This window comes from Agelaius tricolor, unplaced genomic scaffold, assembly GCF_023055355.1.
Source record: "Agelaius tricolor isolate 1412-34295 unplaced genomic scaffold, bAgeTri1.0.p SCAF_3, whole genome shotgun sequence".
Lineage (NCBI taxonomy): Eukaryota > Metazoa > Chordata > Aves > Passeriformes > Icteridae > Agelaius > Agelaius tricolor.
In genome coordinates this window covers 22593103-22609022 of record NW_027269263.1, presented here as the reverse complement: position 1 = coordinate 22609022, position 15920 = coordinate 22593103, and the positions used below count along the sequence as shown (strand labels likewise).

The 15920-nt window shown below is 44.1% G+C and overlaps 1 protein-coding gene across 4 annotated transcripts in view; it reads right to left on the bottom strand.

Annotated features, from left to right (window-relative positions):
• The window catches only part of GSG1 (germ cell associated 1), a 105596-nt gene that overhangs the window by 1654 nt on the left and 88022 nt on the right, over positions 1-15920 (bottom strand). For 2 of the 4 annotated variants that reach the window (XM_071423102.1, XM_071423101.1), the window contains 5 exons: positions 10320-10386; positions 5694-6012; positions 3142-3189; positions 918-1070; positions 687-798 (listed from right to left, as the gene is read on the bottom strand). In XM_071423102.1, the coding sequence (XP_071279203.1) occupies positions 687-798; positions 918-1070; positions 3142-3189; positions 5694-6012 (632 nt within the window). In that variant the 5' untranslated portion in view covers positions 10320-10386. Of the gene's footprint in view, positions 1-686; positions 799-917; positions 1071-3141; positions 3190-5693; positions 6013-8115; positions 8165-10319; positions 10387-11354; positions 11530-12232; positions 12626-15920 lie in introns of those variants that run through there. The other 2 variants (XM_071423100.1, XM_071423103.1) reach the window with 2 other exon arrangements.

Below are 15920 nucleotides of genomic sequence, written 5' to 3'. Positions count from 1 at the left end.
ACTGGGTTTGGCTGCTTTATCCTCTAGAGAAAGGCACACTGAGCCACCTGCTTTTCACAGCTCCTCTTCCTGGCTCACAAGTGACCCTGTGATGTACTGCCTGCTTTCCCTCCTTCCTGCACGTAGTACCTTCTTAAGATGGCCTTGGCCTCCAGTGAGCTGCCATTATAGGCTGGGCCAGCACTGGAGATGATGTGGCTGCTGGTTGGGGGCTGAGCTCTGCCCACATCTCTAGGCTTGGTGTTGGTGTTGCAGGAATAGGCCCTTTGGCCCAACACTGGTTAGTGAAGATGCCAAACCAGCATGCAACTTGTTAAAGCGGCAGAAAAACAAGGTGTGTTTGAAAGCATCATTACAAGTGTGACACTGGCCTCTGCACACAGAGAAGAGTTGAGACCAAACAGGGCAAACCAGCAGAGGGGCAAGCCTAATTAGTCAGCAAGGCTGAAGGCTATTCAGTTCAAATGTGACCCCATTGTTTTCCCACTCCTTTGGTAACCATTCATTTAAGTAGCTCAGCCACCATTTATTAAAACAGGGTGAGGCAAAGACAGGAGATTAGTGGTAGGAGAACCTTGGTACACCTGTCTTTGGAACACACAGAAGGTCAAGAAAGGAGGAGGAAGCGGGTGGCATGGCTGAAGCTCTAAAGGCTGGGGTTGAAGATGGCCTCAGAGCTCACGTACTAGAATGCCCAGCCATAGTCCCATGTGTGTGGCCTCCAGTCCTCCGGTCCCAGATTAACTGTTGCCTGGAAGACTTGAGTGTACATCATGTGTGCCACCATCCCAAGGAGACCTGGACACAAAGGACAAAGCAAAGAAGTTACAGCAGGAGCCAGAGCAGCATACTTCAGCCTTGAGTGGAAAAGCAGGCTCTCCAGTGTTGAGATTCCAAGACTACAATAATACACTTACCTGACAGCACTGAGGAGACAGCAGCAAAGGCATTGAGCTTCATCCCACAGACAGGATTGCCAGTGTGCAGAATTTCCACCATCAGGAGGATGAAGCTGATGAGCAGCAAGCTGATGTACAGCATCTCTGATCCCAGTGACAGCCACAGGATTCCTGCCAGGAATACAGGATGCAACCATGTTCAAGGAAGAGTATTCCCCTCTCTCAACCCAATCCTGAAAGGATGTCCTTTGGATAGAAGGGGACAAAGGAAAACAGCAAACACCCAAAAGCAATCTCCCCAGCCTGTGAGCAAGGGATCAATGGGTGCTGGAGGGGACAGAGTGCATGTCACAGAGTGCATGTCACAGAGGATGGCTTGGCTCCTCTAGCATGGCAGAGCTGAGCTGATCTAAAATGGCCTCTGTAAACAAGCCAGCACCATTCATAAACAGCAAGGAGGGAAGCAAAGGGAAAAAGACAGGGAATCTGTTGACTGTTAGCATAAAATATAATGGTCATAGGTTGGCCATGAACACATCCAAACTCTAATCACAACAACAAAAGCAAACAACTTTTAACCTGGGACTCAACTATTTAAGAACTATATGGTGCATCCATGACTGTCTGGGACATGGCCTCTGGAATTCAGGAAGCCTCTTGCACCCCTGTATTTCTCACTGAAACCTCAATTAAAATGAAAGTGTGTCCCTTGGGGTTGATATCCAGCCAGGGCAGTAACACTGACTGCCCACCCTGCTCCTTAAACAGAGTGCAGGTACTTCCATGCTGGGATTTCGAGTGGGATTTAAGTGATACCAGAGTCCACAGCTGAGCTGAGTTCTACAGCTGTGCAGCAAGAACTGAAGGAGGATGAAGAAAGGCACTCTGTAATGCTGGGCTGTGGAAAAGCACAGGATCCACTGAGGAAGAAACATTAATCTGACAAATGAAGCAGCACTGTGAACACTACTGTTAGCAACTATTAATGGCTGTAGAGGAGATATTCAGCTGGGGAAAGGGAGTGTGAAGAAAACCCTCATTAATGTGGCACTGACTTGAATACTCAACATCATTAGTGCCATAGAGTCAACCAGCTCTTTAGCAGAAATAGATGAGCTGCATTCCCTGTTTAAAGGAGCTGGCTTGCTTGCTGCAGCACCATCAAGGAGAATATTTCATTAAAGGTCAAACTGTCAAAAGTATTCTGGAGGTTGCAGGCGCCCCACATACACAGAGACCTCTGCATCATTTTCCTTGTGAGTCTAAGCTTCCCAGTGATGATGTGTAATTTGGTCTTGTAAGGCTGCCTGTGTGTTGTGGAGCTGCTCTGCACACACCCAGCTCAGCCAGCCCATCCCACAGTCAGCAGTCACACCCCCTTGTGCAGTGCTAACCCAGCCATAAAACAGCACCTGCACTGGTCATGTTAAGGTGATACTTTGTGCAGGAAGGGGTGAAAATGGTGCCTGCAAATCCCCAGCATTTATTACACCCTTGCTTTCAGGGTTTGAGTGCTGTGGCAGGCTTTGCACCCCAGGCCTTTCCCTTCATATATGAACATCTTCTGAAATGACTTGTCTCCAGCCTGCATCTCAGGGAATAGTTAGCAAGCCCACACCAACTGAAAAGCCTTCATTAAGTAGAATCTCCGTAGCATATGTACACTTAGTACATATGTACATCAAAGTATACTGAAGCTATCCACAGAGTGATTTGAAACATGTGACAATGACAGGAGGGGTGATCTCTTCTCCCCAAATGTAGTTTTGTATTTAATGAGGCAGGGATTTCACCTTGAAAGCGTAATTTTCAGATATCCTGTTCACTTACCACAAAGTAAGAGGTGATTCAGCTTCCAGATTCATGGTATTAGGCCCCAAAACTGAAGCACTGAGTTAACATGTAGCCTGTGTAGGAGGGGCTGCCCTGAGGCTGCATCCATCCTGTTCCCCTTTACTACAGCAAGATGACAACTCCAGACCTGGCAACTCACAACATGAGAGAAATCCCACCTCATACTGGAGGGAATCTGAGGTTTCCAGCACTGACTTCACAAATGGCAGTGGTTTATGCAAGCATCTGGGAGGAAATCTTTGCTCCTTTAGCAACCAGAAGGACCGGATTTCTTACTTGGCTCTTTGGGGACCCACCCTGCTGTCCCCATACAGGCAAAATGCTGCAGGTCCCTGTCCCTGGGAGGCACACTGTACAGCTACAGTGAAATAGAGGGATTTGCTCTTACCTCTCTCTGCTGGTGGTGAAAGCTCAATAAAGCTGCGGCATTTCTCTTCTGAAACACAAAACCAAAGCTTTGAGTTTATTATAAAACAATGCAGGGAACACAGGGGAGAAGAGAATCTCTTCATCTCACTCTCTTTTCAGTGCATACATCTATTCATCCCTGAATCCACCCATCAGACCTTCTCACCTCCAGTCTTTTTCTATCTTTCCAGACCTTCACTGAGGCAAAGGATGGGAAGGCAGCATTTTCCTGCAAAACTAGAAATGACCTTTTCAGAAAAAAAAAGCTTCAGCAATTTGTAAATCTTTCTAGCCTCTGTTGAATATAAAAATCTGTTGCTACTCATTCACAATATTACTGATGATCAGCTTTATTAAGGGTGTAGCTTGTAACAGACTGCAGATCCATCACTTCTGCTGAATTCCCACACACCCTAATCTCAGAAGAGCATTTCTAGCACTGCTTCTCAAAGAAGAAAGCAAAAAAAGAACTTCCCCAGTGAAATACTTTGTGACAGAGATGCAAGTCCCCCTTCTGTGGCAGAGACTCATACAGAAATATGGTCCTTGGTCCTCACATTTTAGGCATGCTATTTCAACAAATTGTGTTAATATTTGCTTTGGCAAACTACTGTCTCAGCTGAGGGTCCATCATTATTATCTGTAAGCCTCTGTCCCTGCATACTGCATTACTGCATTTGAGGGTCCTCTCCTCCACTTGGCACAGTATTTTCTCCCTGACTTTTCCGCTTCATGTAAGAATCTAATTTTCTTAATTTCTATCCCCAGTTCTAATCTTTCCAAATCTCCTGTGCTACTTCTGTCATCCACAGCTCTCAGGATGCTACCCAGTTTAGTGCCATCTGCGGTTCTCATTAACTTGCAATTTGCTCCTTCACCTAGAACTTTAATGAGGATATTCAGTAATGGCTCATCTAAACTGATCCCGCGATTAGCCTGAAAATGAAATCCTTTCTCCAGCTAACTCAAACTCCTTTTGTTCAGAGTAGTCCCTTCTTTGTTGTTTTTGTTGTCTATGCAGTTCCTTCAAAGGTGCACAGTAGTGGGTGGGTGATTTACAGGAAGCAGGAGGCTGAGACTGACTGTGCTTCTATCCCGTGCTCTATCCCGTGTTCTGCTGTGATCCAGATGTTACATACTTTCTCTGTTCCTTCAGGCACTGGGGTTATTCCAGGACTGCCCAGTGAACAGAAAAGTTGTTTAGAGAAATCAGTTGAGGGATGTAGTTTCATTCCCACACGCATCATGGAAACACAACCCAACCCAAGCCAGTCATGAATAAACACATCTCCTTCCACAGCCCTTCTGGAAATGCTCATAACAAAAAGCAGCCCACTTGTGAGGACATGAGAGTTTCTAGCACATTGCCTTCTGCTCTAACCCCTCCTTCTGTCTGCTTTTCTTCACTAGTTATTTATTTTCAAACTGACAGACACAGAGATGAAAAATATTATACTGGAAGGATGGCTTGGTTAAAGAAGGTGAGACATTTGTACTTGGGCAGAGCTGAAGGGAGGGTGGTGGGCTCAGGGGAATGGCCCTGGTGAAAGTGACTTCCATCACTCTATTTTTAGATACAAATCTCTGTGTTGGCCACCTTCTGGGTCAGTTCTGATCCTTGATGTGTGTGCCATGCAGTAAAGGGCATCTGAGCACTGCAGAGCACCCACCTGTGCTGGCGTGGAACAGGTATCAGCAGGACAACTTGAGCAGGTCTGGGCAGAAACAAGTCAAGGGTGAAGGGAAGCACCAAAGGGTTCTAGTACAGGTTGCACAACCAGTCCCTGGCACTTCAGAATTTACAGTGCCAGTCCCACATGGTCAAAAATCACTAATGAAACCTGTCACAATATCACAAAACCTAAAAGCAATTACAATATTGCAGCTCTAATCCTTAGGTTAATTTACCTCCTAGCTTTAGTTCCTTTGGGTTCAGATCCTCCAGGTTTTCTCTGTATCTATAAGGTAGTAATTCCCTTTCTCTGTTTTATTTGTTTGTTTTTTTTTTTAAGAAAAGCCCAGTCTCTTTTTAATAACACTAAACTACCCAGTTGGATGATTTAAGAACACCAACTATTGTAGTCCTCACAGTGAAAGCTAAAAATTATAATCTGCATAAAATCACTGTACTTAGATTTCTGAGAGGACATCACAAATTTACTGAAGAGCACGAAGTAAGCTGTGTATAGGAATGGAGATAGGGGGAAAGGGAAAGGAGGCTCATGGAAATTCCCATCAGGATGAACAGTGCTATCATAAGGTCATTGTCACCACCACCATCACTTGCACTTCACAGGCCCTGTTCCTGACCAAAGGGCACACCAGAGACAACCACTCTCCATTTCCCTGATCTGTGAACATTCCAGTGAAGAACAGAAATATATTGACTGCACCAGTGCCCAGGGCTGATACCATCTAGGAAAAGGAAGAATACTTTTCTCCCACTTGTTCTCAGCCTTCTACCTTTCAGTTTCAAACTTCTGTGGAGTAAATACAAGGCAACAAGTTGTGGCTGCCTGAGCAAAACACTACCTGGCCCCTCCATGCTCTCTTCACAGGAAAGCCACATCCCTGTGTGGAAGTATCTGAAGGCAAAGCGGTCATCCCCAGTCTCCCAGCTGTAGTGCACCGTGTCCTCAGAGGAAACATTGCTCGTGTCTGCATCAGATGGCATGGGCACACCCACACACTGGGAGGCTTTGCTCTTCCCACACAAAGGCTTGGGTACTTTCTGGGTCCCAGTGCACCAGTAGCTGCCCAGCAAGGCTGTGGTGGAGAGGGTGAGAGCCAGCAGGTTGAGGACGACAGCCAGGAAAGTACGGCGCAATGGCAGTCCCTTCAGCAGCTCCATCTGCAACACACAAATGGGAGACACCATCATACCAGCCACTTGTCCCACACAGCCTCAGGAATCCCACCTTCTCCCAACATGCAGCTGTGGGGAGGGGTTATGAGCACTCTGCCCTCCTCACAACATCCCAACAGCTCACCCAGCATGGAAGAACCATTCCCTGAAAGCCAGGGCAGTGGACCTGGTCAGCTTCAACCATATTCAGCAAAGTATTCTGAATATCTGTACTGGGGAAGAGAGGGTGACATAGCAGGGCTGAGCGCGTTGAGGTGTCTGAGCACGTGAGCAAAACGAAAGGAACATCACATTCATCCGTCTCAGAGATGACAGGGAGAAACTGTTAACCAACTTCCCTCAATACCATGTGTTGCCTTTACATGAAATACAAATGCTCTCTCCAATTAAATGAGAAATCTTGTTGCCAAGTGTCCCAAAACACTTTTTCAAGCAGCTCATTACTGCACCTAGGGAGGCAGAGTGTATAGTGATTTCTCAGTGGGAAAAGGCAGGAAAATGTTCCCAAATTGCTGAAGGTCACACATCAAAGCAGTGACCGGCTCAGAGAGAACACCCAGCTACCCAGACCTGGTATCTTAAGTACAAGCCACAGAGCAGCACCTTCCACCTGAGCTCTCATCTGCACATCAGAAATTTGGTAGGGTGATGGGATGGCAGCGTCTTTGCTTTCACACAAAGTGCCAAAGGTTTTTTCCCTGTAAGGGTGAATGTTGCCACATTCTTACTGATTTCATCTCATCACTTAAAGTAATTCAGAAAGCAGTTTGTGAATCAGGGACTTTCTCACTCAGAGGAAAGATGAAGACTTTAGGGTTCCTGCAAAACCCTGCACTGACTCCTGAGAACCCCAAAATATCACTCCATAGATTGATTAGATGTCATCTACCCACACATCAACTTTCATGTAATCAATGCATGTCTCTTCCCACGTGGCACTCCCTATGTTTGGCACAACTTCATCTAGATACTCCCACCCTTTCCTATTTATGACTCTGAAAATCTATTTACCCATGAATAGATTCAGCTTGTACAGACACTGCCTGCTGCGGGTCCTCTTCACTTAACTTTGGCTGACTCACCCAAGGCTGAACGTGTGAGAAAAACCATTCTGTGGACATCACTATAAATAAACAATACAGACCCAGCTTTGCATTGTCTGTGACTGCACCACACATAAACCAATTAGAACCAATTTTTTCTGCTACCCAGCAAGCTTGGAAACACGGTCAACAAAGACAGTGCAGAAGCTCCTCTTGAAAAGCAGGATCTTATTAGCATCTCACCATACTGAGAAAGCAGTGCCTGACCCTGAAAACCCTCATTGAAAGCAAGAAAATACTCGGCTCCTGAAATTTTCCTGTGTTGTTTCATACTCTGGCTCCTTTGTCTCTTCAGCAGGACATTTCTTTCTGCACCCTGGAGATGGTAACATCTTAGTGATGCCATAACTAATGGCTTTCATGATTTGAAGGCATGTTGAATATTACCATTTTCACAGAGAAGACACCTACTAGGAAGAGTTCCTGGCTAAGATTAGTGGCAAACTTCTCACTGAAAGTTTTTTGGTGGAAAATTTGTCTTATGACTGAAAAGGAAATTGCAGACAAAATTGCTCTTCTCAAAACCAGTTTTTCACCTGAAAATTGAAACCTGCAGCACACAAAGTTTTTCAGTTTTTTATCAACGCTTAATTATAAGATTTTCTGTCATCAGGTTTTGGGTTGCTAATGCTTTTATTTAACAAAAAAAAAATTACACTCACAATATTTACAAAAATCATCTTTCTAATTTAAATCTTCAGTAGTGAGAAAAATATTCTCTCCAGTTGATTTATGACAGTAGTTGAAAGGCCGTATAATTTCAGGAAGAGTGTTAAGGAAAAGACATAAAAAGTACAAGAAACAAATGAGTCAGAAGTAGGAAGTGGATCAAGGATGCAGAAGACATATGGAATGAGAAGCAAATCTAAACTACTTCCTGAAAACATTGTTAGAAAAGCTTCCCTTCACAAAAACCAAGCACTCACTGATAGAAACCAACCATAATGTCTAGATAGCCCCAAAAAGGAATGATAGTTGAATTTACCTTAGCAGCAAGTCTTTGAAGTCCTGTTAATTTGGATGAACAGCACAGAAGTGGGACTCACGCTTTGTCTGCTGTTTTGTTCATCTCTATATCCCCCAAGAAACCCAATTGCTGCAAAATCCCTTCCTCCTTTGTCTGGTCCCCTCCTCCTTCTCCTCACCAGTGATTATTAAATGCTATCCCTTTGATCAGCAGCTGTTTTGTGGAAAATGGTCATTTTGTAATCCACAATGCAATCAGAGCACAGCTGTTCTGGGAGATTATATGGGAAGTGATTGGTGCAGCGGGTTGGGATTAAGTGCAGAAGAGTGACCTGTATTAACTGAGTAGAAAGTTTCTTTAAAACACTGAAAGATTCCAGCCATCCCCACATGGTAGCTATTTGGGACCTTGTATGAAGGAAGATGGCAGCTTTGGCCAATGCTACAGGGGAGGAGTGACCTTAGCTGGGAAACTGCCAGCACCCTTGGCATCAGGTCACCCCTTGCACTGTGCACTGTCTCAGTGTAATGGCAAAGACCAAAAGCATCCTAGGATATCTTCCTGGCCACACCCAGGAGTTGCAGAAAGGGCAGAATAAGGTAAATGGGGAGAGGAAAGTTTATGCAACTGCATCTGCTCTGAGGACTGAGGATTTCAGTCCCTGAAGAGATACTAATGCAGCTCTGGAAATTTCGATGCCAAAAGGAGCCCCTTAGCAGAAGAGCTGCTGAGTGGCAGACTGACACCATGGCATCACTACCACAAAGGAGGTGTTTGAAACAGCAGCAAGTCAAACCAATAGTCAAAGCATAGGACAATGAGGTAGATTGTCAGTGTCACTTGTAGTGGCAGCTTTTACCAAAATATGAAGGTCACTGGGAATCCCAGCTGGTTCACATTGGATGAATTTGCGAACCTACTAAGAAGAGACAGAGACTCACATTGACACAAAGTCAGCTCTGAGCTCTTGTCCTGAAACTTTAAAGGTTCTCAAAATACCTGTGTGGTATCAAACCCATGAAAAGTAAGAATGTCACCACCTCTCACGAGAAGGTACTTGAAGCTGTGGAGCAGAGCAGCACTGAATCACACTGCAAGGGAGGAGAACATCAGGGAGGGGAACATCCCAAAGGAAGACACATCCTGTCCTCCCCACAAGCGCTTTGCCCAGTGCCTTGCGGGTGAAGCTCGTTCCACCACTGGGAGGGAGCGAGGCAGATTCCCTGCATGCTGCTCTGCCAAGACAGAGGAAACCAGTGGTGCATCCATTGTCATCCCCTGTGTCCAACCCAGAGCGCAGAGGCTGGAGCAGTGCAGGAATAGCTGTGGGTGACAGCACAGCCTGTGACAGCCCCACACAGCACGGGCAGCAGACGGAGGAGTGCACGGGCAGCACATGGGCCGTGCCATGCCGGGCTCCTGACCCTCCCTGCCCTGAGCAGAATGGGCAGTAGCTCTGGGGTTATTTTAATCCCAGTCGCTGCATAAACTCCTCTAATGTAGATAAGCGTTTCTAAGACGGACTAACTGAAAGCAATGCTGAATGTCCCTGTGCTCCATGGACTGCCTGCAGGTTTTTGATTAATAAAGAGGTTCTGTTTGAAACAGATGTACTTAATTTACTGGAGTAGGTAGAACAACAGCTGATGCCATTTAAAAGGAGAGTGGTTTTTTGCTTTCTGTTTTGCATTCTATCCCATTTGGACACCTTAAATTTAACTTCTAAATGTTCAGTTAAAAAAAAAAAAAAAAGAAACAAAACCTGGTTTACGAGCTCAAGAATAAATAAAGTCCATCTCTACTGATAATCCTTAACACCTTCCTAATTTTAAGCTTGGTTAGAGTATGATTAAAACCCAAGATTCTTTGTCCATTTCTAAAGCTGAGTTCATGGCATATATATTGATGAAATTAAACTGAATTGGTTTAATATGAATAAGAATTCATGTTGAGAAATTGATCAGAAATATGCTATGGTTTAAAAAATATGCTTATAGCAGATTTAGTATTCTGAATAATGGCAGATATTTATCCTTCCAGAAGATGGCAATCTTTCTCTAGTCTTCTTTTGGGACTCTCTGCTGCTCACATGTATGCTGGGGGAAAGCAACACAGAAGTTTAGACTGCTATTCCTTCCCTTGAAATTCCTCCCCCCGTCCCCTTCTTTTTTTTTTTTTTTTTTTTTTTTTTGGTAACATTTTTATGAATACAAACTCTTTACCTTGACTCTGAAATGGGGCGTGGATCTGTCCCTTGGAATTATCTGAGTATGGGAACCCTTGAAATCACTGGGAAAAGAAAAAAAAGAGGAATGATTGCAGGAGCTTGGCTTTCGCTCACCTTCTACCCTGCATGAAACTATTCTTTCCAACACTTTTCACAATATTTTGTCAAGTATCACATTAAATTTCCCCAGATTATTGCACCCAACTCATAGAACACCAACACCAGAGCATGTTTCCTGATGTTCAACAAACTCCCCTTTGCAAAATTATGGGGATTTTATCTGGTTTTGGTTTGGATTTTGGTTGGCTGGTTGGTTGGTTGTTTTTTTTTAAATTTTCTATATTAACCTCACCTCAATCTGACCTATTATAGACAGGAAAATCAACTGTATCTGTCTTTCACCCTGCTGTGCCTTCAGTTTTCTCCTTTTTGTATCTGATATTTCCCACCATCATTTAGCTTGGCTAGAGTTTTTGGATGCCTCTTTCTCTTTGAACTCAGCAGCAGCCAGTCCCTGGTGACTCGTTTAAAATTCGCCCATTGAAGTGAATGCCCATAGCAGTTGATTTCCTGTGCAATCAGCCAAATGCCTGACTTATAGAAACAAAACAAGGAAACAAAATGCAAAAACTCCCAAAACTGTCGCACAGCATCACTGTGGAGATTGCCAACTCTAAAGAAGCCTGGGCATTGACGAGTGATGCATTTTCATCCTGGCTCTATCCCTGGCTTGGGTATATCCTGCCCTAAAGTGACAAATTCAACTCCCAGGGATGTTGGTGGAAAAGAAGGTCGAGGAGACTTTGCCAGATAGGGCCCAAAACTTGCAGTGTTTAACTGGTGGGTCCCAGGAGGCACAGGACTCCCCACAGCCCCCCATGCAGCGATGCTCCAGGGATATCAGGGACCATTTGCCATCCTGACATTGGCTCTTCAGCTGACCTGGAGAGGAAGGGAGAGCAGGAAGGGTGGCTATTTAGACCCATGGAGTCGCTCTGTGAAAACTGGACAAAGACAGGTTCATACTCACCCCTCATTCCCCACATTCCTCGCACATGACACTTCCCACCGCTCCTGATTTTGCCGTTTTTACAGGAAGATCACTTGGAGCCGCAGTCCCCTCCCTCACTGCCGCGCAGAAAGCAGGATGTCTCCCGAGTGACAGTGACATGGAGAGAGCCAGACTTCTCAAACCCAGTGACAGACTGCAAATGCCAGATTTCTCCCTGAGCTCTGAATAATTCCACTCAGATTGTAACCTTTATTTAGCTGTTTGCATGATGCATTAACTCTTGCTCTGAAAATGACCTCACCAGGCATATTTTTTTCTAGTCTAAGCACATTTAAAGGTGAATTCTGTTTCTAAGATGATCAGCTTACCTTGCTAGACACTGAGAGTGTGGCATAAACAAAGATTGACCTGGACTAAGTAAATGCATCTTAAAGATGGACAAACCAGTCAGTCAGTTTGGACCTAACTACTTTTTTTTCCCCTTCTTTTTTTTTCTCAAAACAAGTCTTAGTTGGCTGGATTTTTTTCCTAATCTTTATGGTTGTCAGACACTCAAAAACCACACAGAAAGCAGACATGAAAAGGAGAAAAAATCAGATGCATCAACAAAGACTTTGAGGACTCACTAGAGATTCTAGGTGTCTCATTTTCTGGATAGGAAACACAAGACTATATATTATATATAAGGCTAGGTGGTTGCTTTTCACAGAGTACTTAAACTCTAGGATGTGTTCACCGGAGCACACAGAAAAAAAATAGCATTTATGTAACTTAGCTAACCATAAACTGTAAACAGACAAGCAAACCTCAAATTTACACATAGATCTATAAGGATGTTAAAGAGGTGCCAGTTCAGAAAAGGGTCTGTACAAAACTCCAAGCAGACAAATGCTTACCTTATCTACTGCTCACTATTCCCATCTGCTCTTCTGAGGCATCCAGTGAAATACTACAAGGTGATCATGGATTTGCCCCCATGTCTTTCTGTCTGACTGAGCATGTAGTAGCCAAGAAATTTCATGAGATCTGAGCAGACGCTTTGAAATGCACCAAGTCTGTCATTTTATTGATGGTTTAATTCTTTTTGAGCTCGCTAAATCATCACAGCACAGTATATCAGCCACTAGATTGGCAGGGCGTCCACTTCTGCAGAATGAGCCTTTGTAATTTGGTAGTCCCCTCTATGAAAATTGTTGCTACTTTTAAATCTACCACTGACAAGATCTCAGTCTGTTACTACTTAGAATCACAAACACTCAGACTCAATGACTACCACAGACTCCTGGGGCTTTTTATCATCAAGAGGAACCATTGCAACAACATAGTCTCCTCTCACATGTAACAAAACCCAAATAACTTTGGATAATCACCTCTAATGATACACAGAACTCCTACCAGAGCTATAGCACATATTTTATACAACTACCTGGTATTGACTGTGCAGCAGAATATGATGGAGAACCCATCACATCCTTAGAAAAGTTATTCCAATGATTAATTAATCTCACTCCTAAAATTTTACTCTTGCTCTGTAAACAGTGTCTGCTTTAGTTTTCCAACCTGACCAGGCTGCTCCAACACAAAAATAAATACCCAGTGAAGTGATTTCCTAAAAATGTTATTGTAAGAGTCACAAATCAATGTGTTTCATTAGAGGCACACACTGTGATCTAACCACCTGGCTGGTGGCCCAAATTCCTAGTTCTGTACTTGGCTCTGACACATCATTTTCCCCTCCCATCGGCCAAGTCATTAGTGGTGCGTTTACACTGCAGTCAAAGCAGTGGCAGTGATGGGGAGTAAACAATCAGTGCTTGTTTTAATTGGGTGTTGCTAGGAATCTCACTCCAGCAGTAGGGAGCACAACGCAGGGTACAAACCTAAGTCCAGGAACAGACCAAACTGTGCTAAGCTCAACATAGCCATGGCTGGATTCATAGTTCAAAATAGGTCTTATTTCAGCACACTATAAAGTTGGGTCCTTGGAGTCATTCCTACAGATGCAAATCTACAGCACAGGAGATCCTTGTTGATACTGGAATCAGCACAAAGACAGTGGGAGACATTCTGTTTTGGTAATGAAAAAATTTGAGGACCTAAAATTAATCTGTGCAGAGAGTGCTTCACACAGATGAAGGTGATCTTGGAGTCAAGGATATTTTTAATATGTTTTAAAGAAAAAAAAATCATTTGAAACAATACAGTTAAACCACGCTGCACTTTGGTTTCACTCATGGAAATGAGAAGGCTAAAGCAATTGTTCTTTGCTTCAATTTATCTTTTTCCCCATTTCACCATGGGGAATCAGAATAAGCAGAGTTAGAGGAAGCCTTCAAAGATTATTTAATCAATCCATCTGCATCACAATGACCTTAGCACCCTGAAAAACTTCAAGCCTACTGCTAAAATTCTTTTGCGAGGGAGATACCACTCCATCCTGGAATACAGTCCTTTGTAATGTCTTATTCTTCCAATCAAATCACAATGTAAACCAGAAACCTTTTCCATCTCTGCAAAATCCCATGGTGTCCATTCCACTTCTGATTTATTTATTCACATGGATTGTCCTCTCAAGGTCATTGGAGCTACATAGTTCATTAAGGTTCTACTCACATGCTGGTATTTGAGGAACCAGTGCCTCAAACGAAACATCTAAGCTAGCAGGAAAGGTTTGCAAATCTAAAAGAGTGAGTAAGACAGAGAGTTAGCTTTTTTAAGGCAAGGCGTGGGAGGTGTTTTCGTTCTTTAGCTATTAAAAACTCCTTGCTTTGACAAGAAAAAAAAAAAAAAGGGGGAGGAAGAGAAAACTGGGAGGGGAAGGATTAATGAATAAAGAGGCAGCATGGCAAGTAATGCAGTAAGCATGGTGGCCAGAAGGCACGAATGAGTTTCTCAGGCTGGGTTCACTGACAGAGCAAGGGTGCTAGCAAGCACAGATCAGAGAGGTCACCGTCTAATATGCTGTCTGAAGAGAAAAATGAGACCAGCTTTCCTTACAGGGCTGAGAAGAGGGCTTTTGTTACAGTGGATGCTTTGAAAACAATCATGCTAGATATTACAATTGCGCCTTTTATCTTTCTGGATATCCTGATAATTATCCAGGACTGAGGGCATCTCATTTCTTCCTCAGATTTGATGAGGATTTGGGATTCCTTTCCATTCCTTTATGGCATTTTGGAGCTGTGGCTTCACGGACAGTCCTGCTGTCAAATCCAATCTCCATGGCCTTGCACGCTGTGGTGGGCAGCACGCTGAAGCCACCTGTGCACCAGGGAGGAGGCAGGTCAGGACAGGGCAGCAGTGACACCAATGTGGGGCCCTGGCCCTGTGCCTTGGAGGCCCAGTGGGATGCCAGGATCAGATGGTGTCACTGCCATGGGCATGGGGTGGATGCAGCACGTGTATGCTGTGCCAGGGGAGTTTCAGGGCACCCAGGCTTCCCTACAAGTCCTGAGGGGAAGGAGTGCCCCAGTGGTTAAAAACAAAAACACCAAATATTTTGGAGACAGCCAGCAGAGAAATTGGGCGTCTGCCTCTCTTCTGCTGTATTTTTTTTTTTTTTTATTGCCTTTCTTTGGGTTAGGTTTTTGTTTTGTTTTGTTTTGTCTCTCCTCCTCTCTCCACACCTCCCTGTTTCCTCATAGCCAGGATTCTGCATGCCCAGGTAACCCCAGCTCCATGCAAGGGCCAAGGACATCAGTTCCCAAGGGTGACCCAGCCATGGAAAGGAAGGGCCAGGCACAGTGACAGCACCCTGGCCCAAGGGAGGCCAGAACAAGGTGACCCTGCATTCACTGCTAGGGGCCTTTGTGCAAGTACATTATAACCTGGGTCTTAACCCATGTGCTATTTTTCCATCAGGCTCACAGTTAAAAAAAAAAAAAAAAAGATAAACAACAGTCCTTCCTAGCCCCCATTATTTTTTTCTGAGCAGGCCCAAGCTGCAATATCTCAAAAACCCATTACTTAGCCAACTTTGCAGGGGCCTTTGTCACAGATGACAAAAGATCTGTTTCTGACAGAAAAAGTGGGATTTATTTTAATGCAAAACATAGCTCAAAATGTGGTTTGTTAGGGTTTTTTTTTTAAAGAAAAAGTAATTAGGATTTTTAAAATGTGGATAAAACAGAGTATTCCCCTGCCAGCCTTGTTCTCAAGAAATAGCAAAGTGGTCATGATTGAAATTAAAAACAAATCCAAAAAGAGCCCTATAAAACTACTGAAGCAGACATGAGCTAGATGATGTTGGTTTCAAGTCTGGCAAAGGCAAAGGCAGCCAAGGCCAGACCTTGTGATGGAGTGTGTCAAGTGACTCTTACAATAAAGAGGCAACACAACCAGCAATGTCTGCTGTGCTCTGTGCACCCATTAACATGCTAATCTCAATGTTAGTCTCTTCCAGGTAGCCAAGGACTATTATTGCTGAGCTTTACAACTAAGCATTAAGCATTGTGGCTAAACAGCTTGACTGAACAAGAATTATTTGCCATCACCTGAACGAGGTAAGCATGAAGGCAGGAGAACCCAGCTAGCATGTTACCACAGGCAGAACTTAAAGAAATTAGGTCAGGCAGAATGGAAAGA